Here is a 26,188-nt window from a genome sequence, read left to right as displayed (position 1 = left end):
CAATTATACATAATTTATATATAGTTTTTAACGGCTCCTTTGATTTTCATTTTTTTTAGAAGGTACACGAAACAGAATTCATATTTTTGAAAGGATTTTAAGGTTATATCTAAGGCAATGGTAAATTTTTTGATTTAATTTACTATTTTATTATATTTTTAGATTCCTGCCCAAGATACCATTCAACAAAAACATAATGAAAATCAAATCAAATTGTAGTACTGAAAATCAAGAGCAATGTATTATTGTTTCAAGATCCTTGACAGTAATATTTTTGTTACAATTTAGACATAACTGATACATTATATTATGTTTGTAGATTCCTGCACAAGATACCATTCAACCAAAACATAATGAAAATCAATAATCAAATTGTAGTACTGAAAATCAAGAGCAATGTATTATTGTTTCAAGATCCTTGACAGTAAATTTTTGTTACAATTTAGACATAACTGATACATTATATTATGTTTGTAGATTCCTGCACAAGATACCATTCAACAAAAACATAATGAAAATCAATAATCAAATTGTAGTACTGAAAATCAAGAGCAATGTATTATTGTTTCAAGATCCTTGACAGTAAATTTTTGTTACAATTTAGACATAACTGATACATTATATTATGTTTGTAGATTTCTGCACAAGATACCATTCAACAAAAAGATAATAAAAATCAACAATCAAATTGGAGTACTGAAAATCAAGAGCAATGTATTATTGTTTCAAGATCCTTAACAGTAAATTTTTGCCTCAAATTTAGACACAACTGACACATTATCATATATATACTATAACTAACAACTGAACTGATATATTCATTCATCTTAGAACTAACTGATACATCATCATATATATATTAGACAATAATTATTATAACATACAACCCCTTCGATTTTTCTTCTATGGGGGGCTAAAAATGATAATTTACAAAAATAAGTTATGCATAACTTTTAAGTGTATATAAGTTAAAATTCAAACTTTTAAATAGGTATTCTTATAATTTTAAATTTTAGCTGCCAGGAAGGTCCTGTTGCCTTCCATCATATATATATTAGACAATCTTTATTTTCATTATAACATACAAACTTCTTGGATTTTTCTTCTATGGGGGCTAAAAATGATTATTTACAAAAATAAGTTATGCATAACTTTTAAGTGTATATAAGTTAAAATTCTAACTATTAAATAAGTATTCTTATATTTTTAAATTTTAGCTGCCTGGAAGGTCCTTTTGACTTCTCTACATTTTACAATTTTTTCAACTTTATTCTTTATTTTATATTATTAAAAAAGTTTTTTTTTACATAAAACCTAATTAAAAAAAATTATAATTTATAATTATATAATTAAAAATAAATTCTAAAATTGAGTCCCCAAAAAGGAACCATAATTGTGTCTAAAAATTTCTATTTTGAATTTTTTGTCGAATAAAAAGGAATTCTCTGGGTTCATTTGTGAAAAGTCGTATTTTATTACCCAGATTTTTTAAAAACATAAATGTTGAAGGCGAAGGGAGTGAATATGAAGTTTCTAAAATTTTTGTATTTGTTTTGTCTTTTTAATTTATGCCTGTGTTATTAAATTGAAATTTATGTTTGAAGGGAATGATGAGACACACGTGTAGTCCCATATGAGTGATTTGCCGAGGGGCCAAGGTATTGTTGTCATACCATTTTACATTAGACAATCATTATTATAACATACAAGAACTCCTTGGATTTTAGGAGCTAAAAATGATAATTTACAAAAATTATTTATGAATAACTTTTAAAGTATATATAAGTTAAAATACATGAATCCCCCATATAAGAAAAGGGGGAAGGTTAAAAAAATAATAATTAATATCTCCCTAACAATGAAGAAAATGAAAATTTTTTTTAACATATAAGACGTCTAGCTGGCACCACGCCAAATAAAAATAAATTTCCTTTTCTAATTTTAGAATATTAAATATTCGTCAATTCACTTCCTTAAAATTTTATAACTAATATATTTTATATAAGTATTTGCTTTTGACACATATTTAATTAATATTAAATCCCAAATGTCTTCTTGGCATACCTGTCCTTCATGTCAAAAACTGATACATCTTAGAAAGGACGGATGCTTACAAATTCATGGTTCTCCTTCTGCTAGATGTCAATACTCCGGCCTTCCTCCACATTCCATTATCAACAATTCTACTTTTATTTCCGCAAATATCGTTCCGCCTCCTCAAAATTCGAATTCAAGCTTTTCAGATTTTTTCCTTGATCATCCAAAACCTAACATTATTTCAAGGATCCCCAAAGGTGCAAGATTGACTGTGGCCAAATCCTTTACAGACTGTCTATCATCCCTATTGTTAAACTTTAGTAATGAAAACGAATGGCTTAAATTTCTTTTCTATGGCTATAATGCTTTCAAGGTGCCAGACAAAACTTCACATAAATCCCTAACCCAGCAAATCAAGGATTCTGCTTCAATAGTTGTCCCTCATCTATACGAACACGGGAAGGCATCTGTTGTCAAAAATAAAATGAAACCCTCTGCTATCGAGCTGAAGGCCAATTTAATCACTAAAAAAATTGACAATCTTAACATCAAAGGTGCACTTAGATTGGTTTCTACTCAAGACTCCCTCGCCGAACCTTCAAACGACACATACTTGAAGCTCTGAAAAAAACACCCTTCAACAACTATAACCCCTATATCTCTACAGCCTCACTCTACATGCGCATTACAATTTACCACTGATGAAGAGAGGAAAGCTATCATTTCCTTTCATCGAGATTCAGCACATGGCCTTGATGGAATCCGTCCTATATTTCTCCAGGACATTACTTCCCCCTCAATATGTTCTCAAACCTCAATTCTTTCCAAAATTACAAACTTTTGCAACAAAATCTTAAAAGGTGATGTGCCAACCTTTGTTTCCCCTATTCTTTTCGGTGCCAGGCTAATAGCCCTTCAAAAACCCAATAATGATTTAAGACCGATTGCAATTGGCTCCTTTCGTCGTTTAGTAGCTAAAATGATTTCCTCTCGAATAAAGCATAAAGCTTCAAATATACTAAGTCCTTTCCAACTTGGTGTTGGTATACCTGGCGGCTGTGAAGCTGTTGTTCATCTAACGAGAATACACTTAGAAACCCAACCAACCAACGAATCTTTAGTCAAAATCGACTTCAACAATGTTTATAACACTCTTTCTAGGAATTCCTTTCTGAGCTCATCGAGTATTCTCTTTCCTGGTTACACTAAATTCTTTTATTCATGCTATCAACAGCCTTCCACTCTCCAATTTGATACCTATAAATTCCTTCGATTGAGGGCATACAACAGGGAGATCCTCTAGGTTCTTTATTTTTCTGTTTAGGGATCAATGAAATTGTTAAATCTATTAACGAGGCATGTTCATTATCATTGCATGCATGGTACATCGATGATGGAATCCTTTGTGGTCCAAACGACGAAATCAATAAAGCTGTAATGATAATCAAGGATGCAGGGCTATCCATTGGTCTATCAATCAACCATGAAAAATCAGAATTCATTACAATTAATTCATCAGAAAACAATTTTTATAATTTCAAACAGATTACTCAGGAGGAATTATCTCACTTAGGTGCTCCCGTTGGTGGACACACAGCCATATCATCCTTCCTACAATCTACACTCGAAACCCTTAATGAGTTGGCTAACCTATTTTCCTTTCTCCCCTCTCATAAAGCCTTTTTTCTCCTGAAAAATTTCTTCAATATCCCAAAAATTCTTTACGCCTATTTTTAAATTTCCCACTTCCTTACGCATTTATGAAAATGGGATTAAAGTCCTAATTGAAAGTATCCTTAATCTAAAATTCCATGAATTAGCGTGGACACAAGCCACCCTTCCTACCAAGATGGGAGGACTAGGCATCAGATCCCCTTCCGATCTTGCCTTAACTGCCTTTATATCGAGCTGTCTTTTAACCAAAAATTTAGTCAATCCTAATTCCTTAAATTCTGACTCTTCCTTTGATAGTGCCATCATTGAATGGAAATCTCGATTCATTGCCGACCACCCAATTCCAGAAACGAACAAGCAGAAGGACTGGGATAAGCCCATTATTGCAAGCTGCGTCGAATCTCTCCTTTCCAGTATGCAATCATTGGACCGTCCCTTATTCTCCTTTCTGCTTAATGGTTCTGGAAATGAGTTTCTCGAAGCCATTCCATCCGCGAACTTACAATTACAATTGACCCGAAATGAGCTAACTCATGCTATAGGCATACGTTTAAATTGCTTAGTAACCCAACCCCACATCTGTGCCGGCTGCAGTTCTGCTGTTTTGAGTAATGGAAGGCATAGTCTACATTGTCGTTCATGTAAAGGCCGCATCGTTAGACATAACATTTGCAATTCTATAATTCTTAGAGCTCTGAGATCCGCTCAAATTCCTTTTGTTCTCTAACCCTCTGGTCTTTTCAGATCTGATGGGAAACGCCCTGACAGGATCTCTCAAATTCCCTGGAAGCGAGGTCAATTCTTGGTCTGGGATTACTCTTGTATAGATCCATTGGCTCCTTCCAATCAATCCCTTAACATTCTGGAGAACAAGGAGCTTCTAAAAATTGCAAAATATTCAGAGATATCCCAAGATCACTTATCCATTCCCATCATTTCCACTAAGTTGACTACCTTTGGGAATCGTGCTCTTTCTTTCTTCAAGGAACTTGGATCGCTAATCCGCAAACTAACAGATGAACCTCGTGAAGGCTTCTTCTTAAGACAAAGACTCGCAATAGCAATTCACAGGGCTAATTACATCAGCTTCATTGGCAGCCTCATCTCACATGATGATTAGAATATATTTTATATAATTTTAATCGCGTTATATAAATTTTATAATATTTATAACTATATATCTTCTCCATATAATGTACATGTGATTTCATTAAAAATATATATTAATCATTTAATAATTTAGGAATAAAAATTATAAAATATCCGATAGGTAAAATTTTGCATATATTGGAATTATAAGAAAATATTCAACTTGTATTGATATAATATGTTAAATTTTATTTTAGACTTATAGTAGATATTATCTATTATATAGAATAGGTTCTAGGATACAACCTATAATTATACTTTTCCCAAACATAGCTGAAAGTAACATAATAAATCAATATAAATATTTTAATGAACCTAACTAATCAAGATTTTAGATAATATATATAAATCACAATATGTATTAAATTATTTAACGCCATCTAGTTATTATAATATTATATAAAGAATTTTTTTATTTTTAATTCACCCTATTATATGGATGTAATTCTTTTAAAATACCTTATTTTCTTATTACTTTTTTTTTCCTGCCTACAATTTTTTATAAAATATTTACTTTAGCAATTATTTTAAATAATCTACAAAACACAAAGTTTTTTATTTTCCTCCAGCACTTAGAATTTTTTTTTCTCTTTCTTCCTTTTCTAATATTTATATAAAAGTAAATGTGATCCGAATTCAACATTTTGCCGTCATATACGTTTCCTTTAAAAATCTGTTAGATCCCAAGAAGTAACTAATAAAATCTCTGACAATATTAGATTTAGTTAATTATTAGGTTGGTGTTGAACGAGAACTATTTAATATTATGGTACATATTGTCAGACTTATATGATGGAAACCACGATGGATATTTAGGGAGATATTATTGTTAAAATTCGAATATGATATATTTTTTAATTGTAGTTATTTGTAATTTAAGATTTAAAAAATTATCATAAAAATAAAGATGATTTCGAAAATATTGTACCTGATATATATATTATTTTAACTTCTATATTCTGAACATGATTAAGAAATTTTTGGGGAAACTTTGATCTAATCAATTTTTTAAGAGCGCTTCAGTCCTGATTCTAATCTATGCACGAAAGTTGGCATACCAATTTGTTTAAAATTTTAGACAATCGGTGCAACCCATTATTTTTTCACAAGGATTTTAAAGTTTGTAACGGGGTTAAATAAATTGTATTTTACACCTTTTATTTGACATCGGAATCAATTTTATAATTTTTAGTAAATCTTATAATTAGTATTGATAAGCCTTGATACTTCAAAAAATGTAAGAGCTAGGAAGGTTAAAATTTGGACACCGCTTTAGTTATGTAGATTGATTCGCATAGAATATTTCACACATAAAAAGGCTTCACATTACAAACAGATCGCCATCTATGAATGAGTTAATTTCATCCAAGAAAAAAAATAAACCGACAATTTTACAGCGCTATAATACAAAAATGGGCTTTAAATTCTAGAGTAGCCGAAAAAATTGCTAAAAATATTGATAAGTATCTTTGGGATTCCCAAGATAAAAGTTTTTGAGAACATGCCACAATTCAGCAGTTAAGAATTTAATAATTTTTTGTGAAAAAAATCAGATTAAAAATTAATTCATATGGAAGAACATATCACCCACATACTGTTGTTAACGGGTTCGCATTAAAAACGGCGAATCCTATATGTTAGCCAAAAAAATTTCGCGGGCTTAGAGATTTCGTAAATAGATGTCCAAACCTTTGTGTTATCTATGAGAAAAATCTACAAGCTTGCATAATATTTTTTTAGCTAAATATTGGGATAGCCGTTTTTTTAAAAATCGAGCCCTTTTAACAACACTATATACACAGCACAACGGTATGGCAGAACGTTTAGTAAAAACTTTTAAAAATAACATGAATAAAAGTAACAATGAAGAATTAGAAACAAGCTTAGGGTTCCTATAAAATTACCGATATGCTTTGCGCAGAAATGAACAAAGTCCGCCAGAAAAACTATTTTAAAAAAATTAAACCTACAAAGATTGCTAGAACAAATATTCGAACAAGGAAACTAGGAGGAAAAATTGGAACATTACACTCAAAAATTAGAGATAAAAGTGTGGTCGTGCATGTATAAAGAAAGAAGAAAAAAGTGGGGAAAAGTCATTATTAAATACGCCCGGTAAAGAAGCGAAGATGTATCAAACGAAGATGGATAATTTTTTAGATATATATAGTGAATATTTAAAAGGAATTTTAAAAAAAAAACAGATTTGGATTAAATTTTTAATACGAGTATATTTTTGATATTACTAAAAACTTGCTATTATTTTATCAAGCTAACAATATATATCATCTTCGGCAATACTCATTCTAAAAATAAATAGGATTTAATTAGGAAGATATTAAAAAAAAATTTTCGCCAACTCGGTTCACAAATTTAATATATAAATTTGGATTTTTCAAATTATAATTATAAAGAAAAATTCATTTATATTTCGTTCAAAAAATCGTAATTTTTTTTAGTATGATACAAATACTTGATACTTTCTAGAATATTCAAATAAAATACTAAGATACAAATAAAAAAAGGTATATATATATTTAGATAAATACAAATATTTTGGATTATTTCCTAACCCTTGACATACAATTAAAATTTTTCAAGATTCTTCCTCTATCAAATTATATTTATATAGGGAGAAGTAACAAATTCTTTGGTTGAGAACTCTTCTATATAGTAAAACGTGAGTAGCTGGCACCGTCAGATAGCGATATATAAAAAAATATGTATAAATAGTAACTAACACTTATCAATCAAAAATTGATTGTTAATAATATTAAAAAGGTCCAACCTTCACAGAATTTTTAGCGGTAGTTCGTGTGACAAAATTTTTATGATTCGACTTTGGTTCTTATAAATAATCAATTTACTTGTTTAAAAGGTGTCGGCATCATGTCAATTCAGATAAACACTTCCATAAATAAATATATAATTTTTTTCTTTATTTTTTCAATTTAAAATTTACATTGGTACAAAGATATTAGTAAATAAGTAGTATAACGTCAAAATAATTCGCTTATAAAACAATCGAAACAATTTTAGACGTAGAATTATTATAAATATGTTTTATGTAATAGAATAAATACTATTAAATAATTTGTTCAATAAAAAAAATAAATTAGAACAAAAATAATACAGAGAAATTGGCTATAGAAACATTTGTTTTGAGGAACATGAAAGCATTTTTATTTTAAAATAAGTTTGTAAAATAACATATTGCAGGTTGTATTAAGGTACAATTAGCGAAAATACATGAAATATCATTAAAATATTTTAAACCTATGCTAACGTCATATTTGGAATAAAACAAAACAAAAAAATTTTTCCTCCTTCTCCCCAACACTTCTTCGCGTATCCTTTATAGAGTGTTTGCTAGAATGATGGAAGCCTTGGACTTTTCATCCTTGATTTTGTAAGAAATTTCCATATCCATTTTCAGCTTAGAATTTTTTGGGACATCATTTTGCTATTTTTTTAAAAAAAAAGAAATAGAATAAATTGAGAGCTCAAGAATGCGCTTCCAAACCCTCTTCTAAAAATTTAGGAAAAACTAGATAACCTTGTCGAGAGTCAAAATTTTGATTGAGACCTGCCCCTCCTTTTTTTTTTAAATGACGGCTCGATTTTTAAAAACGGCTAAGGCAATATTTTAGCCAAAAAATGTTACGCGAGTCTTGAGAATTCGTTAATAGATGTCCAAACATTCCAACCATATATGAGCAAAATATGCAAACTTACGTAATAATTTTGACCAAAATATAGGGTTACCCCTCTTTAAAAAATCCAGCTGTTTAAAAACACTATCCCACACATTTACATGAGTCGTATTATATAGATCTTAATTTAAAGATTAAATAATGAAGAAAAAAAATAGAATTATAACGAGACAAATTGAATACAAAAATAAATTATAAAATAAAGAAATAAAATAAATGGAAGAGGAATAATATAATAAAAATTATGTGCTTGCAATACGTTCGATAAATTTTCATCGATTTGGCTAACGTATAGAACGGCTGTGAAAGATGGCGGTGGAAACAAGGGATTGAAGGCGGGAAGAGAAAACTCCTCAGGTACCAATTTGGACAAAACGCGCTGCGTAAAAAAAATTACGATTAATATAGGATGAAGTAAAAATGGGATCCGGTCAAAACCGATATGAATTGAGTCTAAAAAAACTTTTTTAAACCCGTGTATGTCAACATGGAGTAAACGGTTTTATACCTGTCAAAGTAATGGACAAGTGTCATGTTAAATATGACAAACATCAGGTTAAAGTGGTTGAGAGCTGTCAAGAAAATAACAAGATGTGCTCTTGTCTACTATAAAACAAAAACAAAATAGTTTACATGTTTGGAAGTCGTATGATATTCCGAACTGCTGGATAGGTCGATCTTAAAGAGTATTTGAGAAATGGGGTATTTGTTGACGCTAATCAGGGAGAGTGTGTAGATACCGATTTTCGGTGGCAGTTTCTGGCTAACACTAATAGGAGGAATGGAAGAATCGAGAGCTTTGGATAGAAGTATTTTGATCTGGTCTTTATCGTACAAAGTTACGGGATTAAAATCGACTTTATTTATAGGAAATAATATTTATATATTATGTCGGTAAAAAAAAAATATTAATTCATTTTTTATTCTTTTTTTTCTTCATGGTATTCTACTTTCTATCTTTCTTATTAAAATAAAAAAAAAATACTTACGATCGGGCTCCAAGTTTTCCAGTTTAGCTAGATAATTTTCGAAATATTTCATCCTTTTTTCTAACATTTCCGCTTCCGTTTCCGCCCATTTTGTCCCATCCTCTCTGATATAGCGCGCGTTTTCCCCGCCAATTTCAATTCTCGTGTCGAACCCATCTTTACTCTCTTCGTGTTTCAAAGCGGTATTCGATATGGTGGACTTGATGACTTCCTTCTTAGGAATAATATCATTGGCGCCAATCGCATCGCCCCCATTTACGGGAGCGGTCTCTTCGTTCAGCGTTGGGGGAAGCGTCCGACTAGGAAATGGGCGGCCAGAGTTTAACCCATAACCGAGGGCTATTTTAGTGAGCTCGGCGAAGTTACCGAAATCGTTGTTAAGATGATTGGCGGTGGTCGTCGTGTTGCTGCTGCTTTTACTAGATTTAATGGCGCCGCCACCTCCGCTTCTCCCCCCAATTTCGGAATGAGAAAACATCGTATTATATTCCTTTCTATCCTTGAATGCGGAGGAAGAAGAGGTCGTTAATAAATTTTCGAAACCATTTTCTAGGTTGTATGGATATTGGAAAGAGACAGGAGCTGCATTCATGGGGTGAGAGTTTATATAAATATAAAGTGTTTAAAGAGATTACATTTATGACTATTGAAATGATTAATTGGGATCGAATGAGGGATTCGTTGTTTACTATTCTAAGGACGGCACTTCTTACTGGCATGAATCAGAAAGCATTCTTTAAAACTTGCCAAAGGAATTTTTATTTATTATATAAAAATACTTTACCTAATTCTTAAAAAGAATTTTAAAAATTCAACATCGCATGATTTAAAAAATAAATAAGTCAGTCAGTAAAAAATAATCTAACACTTTTGATCATTTCCAGATTTTTAAATCTAAGCATTTTTAGATCCTTGGTTTGCTAACTTATCAGTTTCATTTTTTCTTTTCTCTTTAATTTCTTTTTCTTCACTTAAATATAATCTAAATACCATACTAAATTTCGGAATTGTGGAAGAAATAAAAACAACACAGTTAACCGATCCAATTTAATGGGCGAAATATAAAAAATAAATTGCATGTATTTTTACTAGAAGACATGGAAAGAGCTTTGATTTCATGTTTGCCACGTTCTTTCTTCTAAAAAAATAAAAATGTCAAAATATTCATTTAATTAAAATAAATGGAGTTTGAGAATGAAAAAAATAGAAAAAATTATGATAGGAAAACATAGAGAATAAGATCAAAAGTCAGTTCCTATTGGTCTTAGCTGGACTGAGCCGGTAAACGGGCAGGTCTATGAGTATCAGTCTGGACTACCTAACCGTGGTCTTATATAAACTAGATGGAGCGCTTGCGATTTATGCCGCGATGCGAGAGAAATATAAAAAAAACGTTCCTAGTCCTTATTTAAATGAAGGTGAGATAGATATTTATAAATTTCGCAATATGAGCTTAAATTTTAAAATATTAAAATAAAAAATTATTTACTTCAATATATAAATGTATTTCTATCAGTGGTCTGCAAATGGCAAAATTCCAAGAACCGGTCTGTCCGGTGGGAATTTAGTTTCCGGTTCTGTTCCAATTTTTCACTAAGGTTTGCCCAGGTTGGCTTTTTAAAATCCATAACGATTTTTTTTTAAAAAATGTAAGACATAACCTCAAATATTTGTAGTTATCAAGATACACTTTTATAAAAAAAGGGCTGTATCTAGGTACTATTATAAACACCAAAAATAAACGACTATTCATAATATTGAGGAGTGGCCTAAATTTAAAAAAAAACACCATATTTAACGGATTATCAGAATTGATTCAATTAAATTCTAATACATTACAAAAATATGTAAAAACCTAATAATAATTTGTCATCATTAAAAATTATATTTTAACAAAATAAAGGCTCATATATTCTTCTAATTTCTATTATGCGGTCAGGACATCTCCACTAATTACCAGGACCGGGGCGGTTTGATCCGATTTTGTCTGGAAAACTTTTTCAGACATGGCCGGTGTATTGCTGACCACTGATTTCGATATGGTTGCCCTTTTTCTCAAAAAATTATTTTAACAATTTAATAAATGGATCTCAATTTTCGTACATTTAATTTTGCGATTTATTTAATATGCTATTTGACGCGACGATTGTGAAGAAAGAAAGAAAGAAAGAAAGAAAGAAAGGGAACTTTTAATCATTTTTTGAGTGCCATTTTTAAAAATTTAAATATACGATATTACCGGGAAATGCATGCCGTCATGTTTGGAATACCTTACCCTATGAATGTTCGGACAAATTTTCCAAGCACTTTTTAAACTTAATATAAATTTGTATTAAATTTTCCATATATATTTTTTTAATAACAAATTATAAATGACACAAAAAGTTACCCGTAAAAATATCTACGATTCCTTAGGTACTCTAAACATGCTGGAACACGTTTCCGGTGCGCTCAAAAAACGATATAAGGTATAAAATAAAAGTAACACATTGCCGAAAAAAAACACATTGACGCTAAAGTATATAATCTTCTCTCGATCTATATATAATAAAAAACAGAATGTCAAAAGGGTAAGTTAAATAAAAATAAAATGGCGTAAAGGGTGTAACAAAATAAGAGCGAGAAAATAAGTTAAACAAACAAGATAGAATCCGTTAATTTGAACGATATCGTTTGATGCGATACTACGCATGCGTCGAAATCGCACTACTTGGAAGTGTTATCGAATGGAATGGAGAGCAACATTAACTAAATCAGGGTTCATAATATTAAATGTACCAACCAATTCGCGTGACTTAGCGTCGCCAATCAAGGTATCATAATTCGTTTGACCCATGCCACCGAGTGTCCCATTAGCGAAAAAATGAGCCATTTTCGGATCCGAGAAATGTTGAGATCCGTGAGCACTCTTTACAGCGCGGTCGGTTATGGGGTGAGTACGAATACTAAAAATATCGCCTAAATCTTCCATAGCTGGCGATTTGGGATATGGAGTTTTACCTTTATCCATAAATCATGGAATTTTGTTTTAAGGGTTATTATTGTAAAACATGAATATCGTTCTCGCTTCTCCCCCTTCTTTCTTTATATCTATATAAATATATATATGTCGTAGTGAGTAGGGTTTAAGCAACTCCGGATTTTTAAAATTTTCAATTTACTAAAATCGGTGTGTATTTTATAATAACTAGATTTTTTTTTCGAAAAGTCAAAAAAAAATTTTAAACTGGGAATTCGTGATAAATTTATTTTATATACCATCTTATCACGTGATACCCTTATTCCTATAGAAAAATAACCCCTCAAATTTAAATACACGAAAATGTGTAAATTTTTAAAAATAAAAAATATTTTATACAAATATCAGAAAAAATATCCAAATTTTATAAATTTGGAAAGATACATAACCTTTATAAAATACAAAAAAAAAAATTTTTAAATGCCACGGTTTCGAACCTAGTTATGATGGATATTGCATTTAGGATATATTACTATTGGTATAAATTCTGATATCGTTAAATATTATACGTCATAAATGAGCTTCTCGTAATTTTTTTATAATCTATTCTAATTAAGAGGTATAAGAAGTAGCGATCTGCACCGGGTCTAATTTTTTAAGCCAGGCCCGAATTTATTCAAATATAGAAAATTAATTTTTAAAATTACTCAAAATAAAAGGCTTATGTTAAAAAATGGCGTTTAGTTTCTATAAATAAAATCAAATATTTTTATTTTACATAAAAAATTCAATTATAAAATTGATAAATTTAGATATATTTAAAAAAAATTTCAAGGCCAGACCCGAACCGGCCGGGCCTAATTTTGCAGATCTTTAATTAGAAGTGTAAAAGGCACAAAATATTTTTAGAAAATAATGAAGTCAAAGCATCTTTGCTCTGTAAAACAAAATGAAAGAGAATAACTTTTGTGTAAAATATATCCTGTAAATTTCAGATAATACCAGGGTTCTATAAGGTAGGTTCTTAAATTTGATAAACTCTTACGACTAATATTACATTACGTATATATATATATATATAGTTACCCCTAGAGTTTCCTCCTACGTTATCATAATTTTCAATCCCGTCTCTTTGTAATAATTCAACGTTGCTGGGGCGATTGATCAAGGATACATCCTCGAGGTCTTCTCCCTCGAGCAAGTTATCTAAGTTCGGGCCAAAAATTTTATCCGCATAATCCAAATTGGGTTTGTGAGCGCTATTATTCGTAACTGTCATGAGGTCATGATTAGAATCACCTATGCGAGAGGATGGCGTGGCGAGGGGTAACGCGTTTGGAGCATCGATATCTACGATATCTAGCAAGGAATGATCGTGTCGAGCATCTTTGACTGGTTTAACATGTTCCACATCATCAAAACTCAAAATTCCCATGTTATTTCCGGGCGCAGCTGATGATCGGGCATTTGCGCAGGAGGGGTTGTCCTCGGTTTCAAAAGGGTCACCCCCGGGGCGTGATGGGGGCAATAAATGTGGGTTTCCAAGGTCTACCAGAAGACTGTTATTTGTTTGGTGGTTGGAATTATTAGCTGGTTCATGTTCAAGACCATGGGTAGGAGGCGAATTGTCGTTGGAATTTCTTGCTTTGGTATTAATGGTAGAAGACATGAGGAGGGAGCAGTCGTTATCAGGAATACGAGGGGCGAAAGTTGCGGGGGGCTGAGTGTGTTCCTCTTGCCCTACCATGACTAATTTGTATTCGCTGATGCAACGTGTCAATTCTTCGTGTATGCCTACTATCTCAGCTGTTTTTTTTTAAAAATTCCGGAAGAAAAAAATAATAATATTATTTATATGAGTAGATTAGAATAGTCAATTTTATATAAAAACATAAAAAACAAAGTATGCAATAAAAATTTTTTACCCATCCATTGTGTCACCAAACCAATAGTCTTCTTATTATAGGATTAAATACATTAGTTGTTTATGATATGCGTTGTGTATAAACATATTTACTTCTTAACATTTTTTTTCTTGCCTTAAGATAATGATTTAAAGAACACTTTTTATTTGTATTTCTTTCTTTCTTTCTTTCTTCCTTTCATTTTAAAGGGTATTTACAATTAGCAAGTTTATAAGCTCGATATTCGCTATGACGAAATATCAAGTAAAATATTTTGCGAAACAATGGCGTCGTTTAGAAGAAAGTTGAATTAAAAGAAAACTAGCGTTACGAAGGTTGCTAATAGTAGCGATATCGCGCTACGTTTGCGTTTACTATAACTATGGCTATAGGTGTTGGGCTGGTAACGATTAACAATATTTTCACTTCTTTCAATACATACAATACATTATGAAATCGGATAATGTCTTATTTTATTTTTGTTTAAACTAATGCCACTCAATGCCGATACCAATATCTGATTTAAATCATTACGTTATTTTATTAATAACAAATAGCTTTAAAAATATTATCAATTAGAGATCTGAAAAGTTAGGCCCGACCCACGACATATAACATATGTCTTTTATTTTGAGTAATTATAAAAATTAATTTCTATATTTAAATAAATTCGGGTCGAGCCGGGTCGGTTAATTTTTTTAAAAAAATTTCGGGTTCGGGCCGGGTCGGCAAAACTTTTTTAAAAATTCGGGCCGGGCCGGGCTTAATAGGCCCGATGTAGATCACTAATCAATATCAAAATTATTGAAAAAATTGTTTAACACAAGTTATGTTATCCTACATTTTTTTAAGATTTATTTAAGTGAATTTTCGGCTTTTATTACGCGGATAAACGTGAAATAATATTCCTTCTATACGTTAAACTTAACCCATTAACATACTACACCTGTTTTGAATGCAATTATTACGATATATCAAATAATGTCTCGATCTCTTATCCACCATTTATTATATAAGTTTAGCTTCCGTGATAGCAATGCTTTTTGTGTCTATGAATATTGTATTTCATATATATTTATAATATAAGGACATCGTAATTAAAGGTCAAAGATGAAGAGAATCAAAACTTAAATAATTCCCGACTCTAAGAAATTTCTCTAACTGACAATTATTCAACTTGCACCCCTTTACTAAAATGATGTTTATTTTTTAAACACAATCAATAAATTATTATCTTTATTCCTCTCTAAGTTGTATGGATAATAATCGAAATCATTATACCAATGGCATTGATATACATACAATATAGGAAACATATTATTTAAACCACCAACATAATAGTTAAACGATATTGGTATTATTGTCGTTGATAAGATTTTAATTTTTAAATGATAAAATAAGCATGTATTAAAAAAAAACATATTAAAATAAAAATATGCCGGCCTCACCAACACCGTGTTCATTCCAATCGTTACCAATACCGAAGGTATGTTTGGAAGTGATGCTCTCAATTTCATTAAAACCAGAAAAAAATGAGACAGATCTCAGGGGATCCCGATGAAGGGTCCAATTTTTTAAGCATTCACTCTTCCCTAGGGTGATTTGTACCATTTTTTTTAAATATTTTTTTTTCTCAGTTCCTTTTTATGCATATATTTTTTAATTTTATTTTTAATATATGCTTATTTGTTTTTTTTAAATATACAATTTTTTAATTATTTAGTGTATATACCCTATTTTAAAATAAATAAAATGATTTGTCTTTAATTAAAAGGTTATATAAAATAATTATGGATTTAACAATTGTGTGTTCCCAAAAAGGAACAATGTGTAAACTTTCAAATAAATAAATAAAAGCTTACTCAACGAATCTTCGGAATCATCAACTTCGTCCACCAGGGTCACTAATTTTTCTTTTTTGTTCACGCAAGTTGTATAAAGTTCCTACAAATCAAAATATAGTTATATATTTTTTATTTTATTTCCCTTTCTTTCTTTACCCCTAATCCCAAAATCAATAAAAATAATATTTATTCACTCGCATGAGTTCTTTGTCTTGAGCAGTTATCTCGTTAGTGTTGGAAGATGTAAGCATTTCTTGGAGTAATCTAACGTTGCTGTTTATGAACTCCAGTTCGGTACTCCTGGCAACTTTCTTTAATGTCTTCAATTCATCCTATGGCATATTTTTATTTTTTAAGAAAATATATTTTACACTTTTTTTTCCCCCAATTTGGAAATATAAAATACCAAATATTTGGGTAAAGTGATAGTTTAATTTTCCCGATAGGAGCAGTAGGTTTTGCATTTTAAATCATTAATTAACACTATAAATTACCAATTTTATGACCAACCTTTGAAGAAACCCCAATTTATATTTTATTTTTTTTAATGTGAATGGAAAATCTCTTCAAATGTTTATCATAAAATTGCCCCAAATTTGATAGGGTGGTTATTATAGACCTAATCGGAATCCGGACTAAAAATCAGATTCTTAAAATTAAGATAACGCGCTTCAAGTAATGATTTTATCGCCTTACCACAAAAATATCGTATAAAATTTCTCACGCCAGCACAATAAAGATGGAGACAACCCCCCTCCCTCCTCACCGCCTTTTTCTAACTTAATGATTATTTAACCAAACGATAGAAGCAATCTCATCCCAATTTTACAAAAACGATTTCGTTCGATATTTTCGAAAATTGATTGACGGGGTGGGGGGGGGGGTGGAAACTAAAAAACAATAATTTATGGGCTACTTTGTTTTTTTAAGCAGAACTTCCGGAAATTGCGTTTCCTTAAACCCGATCCAAAAAAGGGGGTTTAATGGACATGCGCTAACCAAAACCGTGGTTCAATATTTTTAAAATATTTAATTGACGTGGGATGATTGAGTGAGGCTTTAAAATAGCAGGATCGAATAAAATTTAAAACTATCCTCATCCAACGCACCCACAAATCCTAATCAAACTACAAGATTATTAAAAATAGAAATATCTGATTTTATCGGAAATATATTCCAACATGTTTAGAATACCTACTTTATAAATTGTAGACAAGTTCGAAAGTTCGTAGAAAATTCGTCTGAAATTCGTGGGTTAGGTATTCCAAACATCATGGAATACATTTCCGGAAAAATTTTTTCAAAAAAAAAATGATTAAAACTTAATACTGACGCCAGCCGTATAATATATCTCACTAATAATTTTGGGCCAATCATTTTAAATATTTTTAGGGACCAATCGGAAGCCTTCGAAAACACGAATCAAATAAATGCATTATAACGGTATTCGATTCGAATAATCGTATTATTCGTATGAATCGAATGATATTTGTGTTTGTTGAAATACACAAAGTGAGTATTCCATCTAATAATTTTAAAAAAAATTCTTGGTTTTATTGATTATTTAAATTTTAAACTAAAAAAAATATGTACAGGATATGGAAAAATGATAGGAAAAAAATATTTCAACAAATGCATTTATTTATTAATAATAATTCGGATTCGAGTTAAATGATCGAATCGATTGTGAATATCGACCAAATAATGTATTCGCCGGATCTAAATGAGCGAAAGAATTGGGATGATACGATTGTATTAGGATGATTGGTGGAAAAGTGAAAAAAGACACGTGATTTTTAAATAAATAAAATAAAACCTCTTTGACTAACGTTTTGATTAATTGATTTGCCAGCTTTATATCGTCGGGACAAGTACTCTTCAACAGTCTGTTCAATTTCTTGCGTTTTTGTTTGTTTGGGAGAAAATATGGATTAGGAGTGTGGGGGGGGGGGGGGGTGAATAGGGGAAGTAATATTAAATGATGATTTCGTAGAAAATTTTATTTAAAATTATATATATATCCGAAAACTATTATTGAAAGTTTTTTTAATGGAGAACGCGATTACCTTATATCAAAGACCTGTAGTAGAGGTAATAAAATACAAGAAAAGTTTAGAACCAATCAGAACCCTCGGAATCGGTTCAAAACTAAGAACCAAAAATGCTCTCTAATATAGATTTAGGTAACTAAACCGCATTTTGAAATATATAAGAACTGAAAATATTCGGAACATTTATAGGTCTAACCTGGGCCCACATTAAAATAAATGATTCAGTTCGATCTCGATTTTCGAAATCCGGTTATTTACGGTTTGTACCGGATTTTATCTATTCTGAGCCGACTCCGAGTTACCCAAATTCGCAGTCACAAATTCACGGTGAGGTATATAAAATATGCCGTAATTTTTGTATATTCACCGCCATGAATTCACGCTAATTGTCAAATGAGGGGTTATGCACTAAATCATTCATATAGTTAAATAAACAAATCATTCTTTAGCCATTGAAGGAATAAAACAATTAAAATACATGGTTACAAAGGAAATCAATTAAATTAGTGTTCTTAGCCCTGAAAAGATGGATTTATTTTGACCGATTTCGAATATTCTAGTATTTTTTTTGTAATTTGAGCTAGAAAATATCATTGGTCCACAAATTGATAAATTCTCAGGCCTGACCCGATGGGAATTTAGTTTTGCCTAGCCTGTGGGTGACTTGGTTTAAAATTTTCATTAAGGTTGCCCAGCTCGATATTTTTTTTTAAATACAAGGCCTAAAAAACTCTAATCTTGGGGAGTGGTTAATTATAAATATTATAAAAACATTTTTCCTGTCCCAGCCCACTTATTGTTTTAGCCAGCAGGCTCAAATGCAGACCACTTGTAACTATAACATATAACTAAACTTTCATTGATTGCTGCCTTAAAAAAGTATTTATGAAGAAAGTTTATGATTCCCTGGGTCAGTTTATCCTATAAATTATTTTATCAAGTAATCCCTCTTGATGGTTGGGACTTAAATTAAAGATTGAAAATAAGCTTTATTAAGATAAAATCACATGACTACTTGCTTTATATCTGACATTCCAAAATAGTATTAAAATAAAATCATCCTAATATTAATAAATCATTGATTAAGGAAAAGTAAATCAGAATTCTGACATCTATATTTATATATTTCTAAAATATTCTCAATGTTACATTACATAAATAAAAATTGTTTTTTTTATCATGCTTCTAAGAATCTATAAGATTATAAAAACAAATCAATGTCATTTGATTTGATTTCTTAAGATATCCAATAACAGGCACGAGGCACCTCTACTACCTTAGTAGCTCAGGGAGGGATGGGGGTAAGCTAATGTATTTTAAGGATTAAGATAAGATTCTTTCTGGAAGGAAGGAGGTAGTTCAAGTACCTTGAGGGTATACCTCTGAATGGTATAAAGGATTGTATATTGCTCATTATTTTATAATTGACTTTTATTTTGCTTTATAAAAAATTTTAATATCTATAATATTTTATATTTCACATTATATTTTTTAATTTTTTGGCAATAACAACACTAAAAATAAATAGATTATATATTTGATATTTATTGAGATGTTTATTAATTTCAAAATATGGTAGTGGATAACCTTGGATGTCTTATCATCTATATCTAAACAATTATGCATTCTGGAATTTGGTGAGCTTACAGTAGGTATTTCTGGTTTAGATGCTGGAATGTTTTGCAAATCACTCTAAAATATATTTTAAAATAAAATAATAAACAAATTATATGTGTTTAACAATTTGATTTTTTTTTATTAGCTATAAATTAATGATTACTGATATGACGAAAGGAATTAAATTTTGTTGCTTAAGCATGTCAAAAGCTTCTATAATTTTTGGTTCATTGATACTCGTAGTCCAGCTATATAATAATTTACATATTTCAGTTTTAACTTTTTCACTGGTTAAGTTTCCTAAATACTTGAATAATTATTTAACAAACCAAACAATAATTTTATAAATAAAAAATTATACTTTTGGAAAAATCAGCTTTATTAAATTATTTAAAAATCTAAACATCCCAATTTCTTTATGGAATGATGAACCACATTTCTCTGCAGCCATTTTTAGCACCTTTGGAATAAAAAAAATAAAATTCTAAAGGAATTTCATTGATTTACGCTTATGGTTTGTAATATCTCCCATTCTTTATCAGAATTCAACTTTTTTGACAATAAGATTGCAGCAAATCTGCAACCATCTTGATAAGAATTGACTAAATCACAAAAATTATTTACGGCCTCGATATTAATAGCTTTATTTGTCAAATCAGTTGCTTCATCTATAATAAAATTTTACTATATATAAACTAGATTGAGTATAAATAACTTAAAGTGCTATTTAAACGTTTTTCTACACTTTCACTTGCCATATGTTTCTGTGCTTTGACTAAAATTTATTGTGGAATTAAAATAGCGAAAAGTTCAAGGCTAAACATCCCAATAATCGGTAAATATCCACAATAGAAAAAAAGATATAAGTTAAATAAGAGCAATGACGATAATATATAGAGAGATAATGATTATTTTACCAGATTTATTCTGTTAGGAATTTTACAGCGGTATTAAAAACTCTCTTATAGGTATATCCACAATAAATTGAAAATTCATTTTTTTATAATTTCCCTTTTAATGAATTGATATTTTGTTAGGGACGTAAATTACTTATTTACTTTGAAGATTTTGGTAATTCTGCGTCTATCTATAGAAACTACCGGCTTAAACCAAACTATCAACTCATTTGAATTAATTATTGTAAAAATCTAGCAAATGATTTAGTAAATAGAGGTAGATTTTTATTGATTATATCCTGTAAATATATCAGGTCTTCAGCGTCTACATGAGCGGAGGGGGTAGGTATCACGTTGGCCACTTGCAACTTCTAATTTACTACGAATTTTCTTTATTTAACAAATAAAAAACACCACTACAAATTTTCCTTATTTAGCCAATAAAAAATATTATAATTATTTAAAACGGAAAAAAATTAACTGTGTAAAAATGAATTCAAAAAAAATGAATTGATAATTTACAATTTCGCTTCCCTTTTATAGGGAAGCAATAATCACAAATAAATAATTAAAATTTAACAATCTAAAAATATCTTCTTTTACATTTATAAAGCACCTAATCATGACTCTAAAATTATAAGATAAAAATACATTTTTAGAAATTATAAATTATCCCATCTTAATGACTTTACAATAATTAACTTTTATAAATCTAAAAATAAAATGTTAACTCTAAACTAAAACATAAAATTATAAAAATAACAATGACTCACCAATTTAACTAAAACATAAAATTATAAAAATAAAAATGACTCATAACGCAATACTTACTGACTTTACCAGACGGCTTTAATGGGGGTAGGAACTTTATGTGGTTATCTAATAAATTTTGAGATGAAATAAGACAAAATTTATTTCTGTAAAATCTAACACTTTTATTATAGACCTATTTATATACAACAATTCATCAACCAAATCTATATATTACAAACAATCATAAAATTATTTTCCAAATAAAACTGTAATTAAAAAGGTTTAGACATTTTGAGCAAGTTCATAATGCTATATTAATGAATTCATTGTAAATGATGGAAAATAACTCTTTTATATTCACAAAATTTCGATTGGTAGTAGAGATAAAATAATTTAAGTTATTCTTTTTAAATTTTCTGAAAGGAGTATCATTAATAGGGGAACACCGCCGCCGAAGATGGCAAATGTTTTTTATGGGGGGTAGACATAGGTTTTTGAAAGGGGTTTGCATCCAATGAAAATCCTCATGTAGACGCTGCAGGCCTTTCCCACTTGACTAACAACGCTAATTTTTTTTGGATACAGATTTTTATTATTCATTGAGTTTATTATTCAAAAAAGAATTTAAAACAAAGGTCATATAAAAAATAAATTAGCCTATATATATATAAATTTAAGTTAAACAGACAATTGGATAAATTTAACTTTAAAAACAAGTTAATACATTTTTAAGTTTATTTAAAAATTTTAAATTATGTGATTATCAGAATATTTTAAAGATAGACCTATAATTAAGAAATTAACTTGTACCTTTTGTCATTTACTTAAAAGATCTAACAGATGCTTTTGTAGATTATCATTCTTTTTACCACACATACACTTCATTTATATCTCGTTTTTTATTGAACATGACATTAGCTGAAGCACAAAAAAGAGATTATGAAAATAAAGATCAGACATTAGCGAAATTAGGTATAAAAACAGCTCCTTATGATGCTAGATTTCCAAATCAAAATCAAACCTTGTAAAATAGAAATTATTAAATTTATAAACCATATTTTCAGGAATTGCTGGCAAAATTATGTAGATTATTATCGATGTATAAACAAAAAGGGAGAAGATTTTGATCTTTGCCAATATTTTAAATTCATATATGTCAAATTATGCCCGAGTACATGGGTATATATTAATTTTTTATATATATCATATAGTATTTGATTTAGATTGAGAAATATGATAATTTACGTGAAACTGATTGTTTCCCTGCTAAACTTGATTGACAATTCAAACCTTTTAATTCTATAATTAAATTTTTAACCTAAATTTGGTCTTATTTAAGTGTTTATAATTTTATTAAATTTATTTCAAAGAAATATATAAATATATTTTATTAATCAAATTGTTTAATAAAACAAAGAATGTTGAAATTCGATACGGTAATAATAATATAACCATAATTTTAATTTCAAAAATATTGAATAATTTTTAAATGTCAATTCTCAAAATATTTATAAAATTTTAATACTGTGAAACCTCATTAGTGATAATTTTAAAAGTGTCTAAGAGACAAAAATATTTTTTAAAAAATTAATAGCGTAATTAAAAACATAATTCTATAATTAAAATTCTGATAATGGTTAATATTTACTATTTTTTTAAAAAATTTAATTATTCAAAAAATATTTTTTTAAAAAATGTTATTCATAATATCCTAATAAAAAAAAATTGAACAAAAGATCAAAATTGCTAAAAAAAATTTGTTTTTGGAATAAGAAAAGGATCTGAAGATATTTAACAAGTCATAAAGTCAACATTACCCATATTTTAAATAGACAATGAGATGATTGGGAAATAAATATAAAATTAACATAATGGTGTGTGATAAAATAAGGCAAATTGACTATGAGAAATGGCAAACTTGAGTGTTTCATGTTTTCACCATAGTTTACAGTTAGGAATTCTTTTGATATAAAATTAGTCTTTATGACATTGGTTTAACTATTAAAGATCATGCTAACCTATGCAATTTAACAGGCTAGGCAATCAATTTGATACATAAAAAATTTAGGTGGCATAATCTCTAATTTTTAGCTGGGAATTAATTCTATTTGAAAATAAATTACTATATTTTTCTGTATTTGTTTAAAATTTGCTCAAAATTCAACGATCCTTGTTCTTTTGAAGATCAAAAATGGGAAGATTTTTCCAAAATTTTAGGCAATTCAAATGCTTATTTAAAGATTTTTGTTAAACCCTGATTTTAAGAGTTGTCTAATTAAAATACTTAAAATCTATAAATTAAATAATACAGAATTCACAAAAAAAATTAAACAAGTTATTTATAATATGATTGAATTACAAATACATAATATAGATATCACAATTGATTTATAGGATTTTGTGAGTAATATAAGAATCTAAAATGACATTGGGGGGGGGGGGGGATTAGATATATAAATTAAAAATATAATGTAGAAAATTATACAAAAAAAATTTACAAGCCAGGGAAGATTTTTCATAAAATTTAATGGACTAAGCAAAATATAAAAATAAATTTAACACGAGGTTTGACTTGTGCAAAAATTCTTAATAGGCCAAGTTGCAGTTCTCTAGATTAATTTTGTATGAAGATAGTAACAGTGAAAAATTTACGTTTTTTTTCTTAAAATATATATTTGTTAATGAAAATATATTATTATTAGAAGTGGTGGCCCTAAATAGCGCAGTTTTCTTATTTTGGTACTGAACCGTGAGGGTATCGGTCAGTTTCTAAAAAAAAAATTGTAAGTTCCCTTTTTTATAATTATAAAAATGGTCTATAGGTTATGTCAGATTTCGCTATATATATATTTATATATTTTTTTTAAATTAAATAATATTCCATTATGTTTTATTGTTCAACTCTCAACTAAAAAATAGTTAAAATAAAAATCTCTTTCGTCTTTTTTCTTTCTTTATAATTGGAGTGCTCCACTCGATATTTTCAAAATTTTTGAGTTAGAAGTGGATAATAACTTATTTAGTCCCAATATATATATAAATAAAAACTAGATTTAAAAAATATTAATTTTTGCCCAAAGTTATAGCTCTATCAAAATTGATCAATAAGGTTTTCTTATATTTGATTTTAAACTTTAATGTTGATTTTCTCATTTTAAACATTTGCGCAAGTGGAGCACTCCAATTCTAGGCCGACGATATTAGCGTCAAATGTGTTTTTTTTTCCGACAATGCGTTATTTTTACAACTTTAAAATCGTTTTTTCGAGCTCGTTTAAAATAAATATTAAAAAAATCGTATTTTACCAGAAATATATTCTAACATGTTTGGAATATAACCTATCTTATGAATTGTAAGACAATTTTACTGTTTAACCTTTTGAGTCATTTTATTATTTATATAAAAAAAAAATATGTGGAAAATCGAATATAAATTATATTAAGTTTAAGGTTTATTGAAAAAAAAATTGTCTGAAATTTACTGGGTAGATATTCCAAAACATGATGGAATACATTTTCGGTAAAATCAGATTTTTAAATTTAAAAAAAAACGCGCTTCAAAAAATGATAAAATTAAAATATATGATTTAGCAATTAATAAAAAAATAGATAAGAAGGAAAATATATTGCATAATTTGGAAAGTCTGCTAAGCTCGAATACCTAAATTCTTATAATTTATCCAAAATCTTATTCGCTGTTCCCACAACCAAAGTTAAATTTATCATATTTTCACAAAAATGTATTTAATATAGGCTAGCGTTGAAATAACTTTTTCACGTTAGAAATTCATTCTTTCAACCACATAGATGAGTGAAAAACTCTTGGAAGATATTATACTAATACGTCTAAATAAAATTTTTGAAATTGATACATGACTATGCTTTGAATTTTTAACTATATTTTGCCTATAAATAGAATAAAAACTTATTTTTTATACCAAATTTATACCTAGTTTTTTTTACATAAGATTTAAATAAAGAATTTTTTTGCCAATTCTAAAGTTATTAAACCCGAGCTGAACCAGGATTCATACCTGAACTGAACCCGGATCGAACTGAACCCGATCTGAATCCGGGCAAAAATTTTGCCGGGTTCGCATCTCTGTTAAAATTAAGTAGAGCCATTTGAAAAATCACAGATGTTTCATTAATTTGAGTCAAAAAATACAGGCGATTAAATGTAAATCTCATTAGGTATAACCGGCTTCATAGATGGAATGAATCCCAAAGAAAAAAAATGAGCTCGATCAATCGTTCGTAAAGGCTGTATATGCGACAAATTTACCTTTCCCCATCACTGAAAATCACTACATCAGAATTGTTAAAAAAAGGAATCCTATTTACACTTTACCTAGACGAAGGCAGCTGACTGGATATCTTTTAGACAAAGCCTCAATAGATGTGAAGGCGAGAGTATCAGATATAATTGATAAAGCTTCTCACTTATCAATTGTGGCAGATGGCTGGAGCAACATCAGAAACTAGATTATTATTAATTTTATATGACGGTTGTTCCAGTATTCTACAAATTTTTAAATGCTCAGGAGAATCGCCATAAGACAGATTATATTGCCCTGGGAAGCATCAGTTGTTGAAGAAGCTG

At 29.2% G+C, this 26,188-nt stretch overlaps 1 protein-coding gene across 1 annotated transcript; it reads right to left on the bottom strand.

Annotated features, from left to right (window-relative positions):
* Window positions 1-7,907: 7,907 nt before the first annotated feature.
* Window positions 7,908-20,708, bottom strand: LOC135931552 (uncharacterized). The gene is made up of 15 exons (XM_065468756.1): window positions 20,653-20,708; window positions 20,445-20,605; window positions 20,299-20,397; window positions 20,101-20,244; window positions 19,908-20,012; window positions 18,086-18,166; window positions 16,464-16,601; window positions 16,288-16,369; window positions 13,608-14,327; window positions 12,345-12,562; window positions 10,652-10,700; window positions 9,563-10,144; window positions 9,207-9,430; window positions 8,833-8,952; window positions 7,908-8,323 (listed from the first exon to the last, which is right to left on the bottom strand). Exons 1-15 carry the CDS (start codon window positions 20,693-20,695, stop codon window positions 8,216-8,218), a joined length of 2,874 nt encoding a protein of 957 aa, XP_065324828.1. The 5' UTR covers window positions 20,696-20,708; the 3' UTR covers window positions 7,908-8,215.
* Window positions 20,709-26,188: the final 5,480 nt, after the last annotated feature.

The sequence above is a fragment of the Gordionus sp. m RMFG-2023 genome, chromosome 1, assembly GCF_954871325.1.
Source record: "Gordionus sp. m RMFG-2023 chromosome 1, tfGorSpeb1-WG-v2, whole genome shotgun sequence".
NCBI lineage: Eukaryota > Metazoa > Nematomorpha > Gordioida > Chordodea > Parachordodidae > Gordionus > Gordionus sp. m RMFG-2023.
This window is presented reverse-complemented; position numbering and strand designations above follow the sequence as displayed.

Excerpts from the sequence above, each read along its gene's own strand:
- LOC135931552 (XM_065468756.1), bottom strand. The coding sequence starts at position 20,695 with ATGGCAAGTGAAAGTGTAGAAAAACGTTTAAATAGCACTTTAA. Across the intron at positions 20,398-20,444 it reads AGATATTACAAACCATAAGC|GTGCTAAAAATGGCTGCAGA; the intron begins GTAAATCAATGA and ends TTTATTCCAAAG. Across the intron at positions 9,431-9,562 it reads GGAAAACTTGGAGCCCGATC|TCGATTTTAATCCCGTAACT; the intron begins GTAAGTATTTTT and ends CTATAAATAAAG.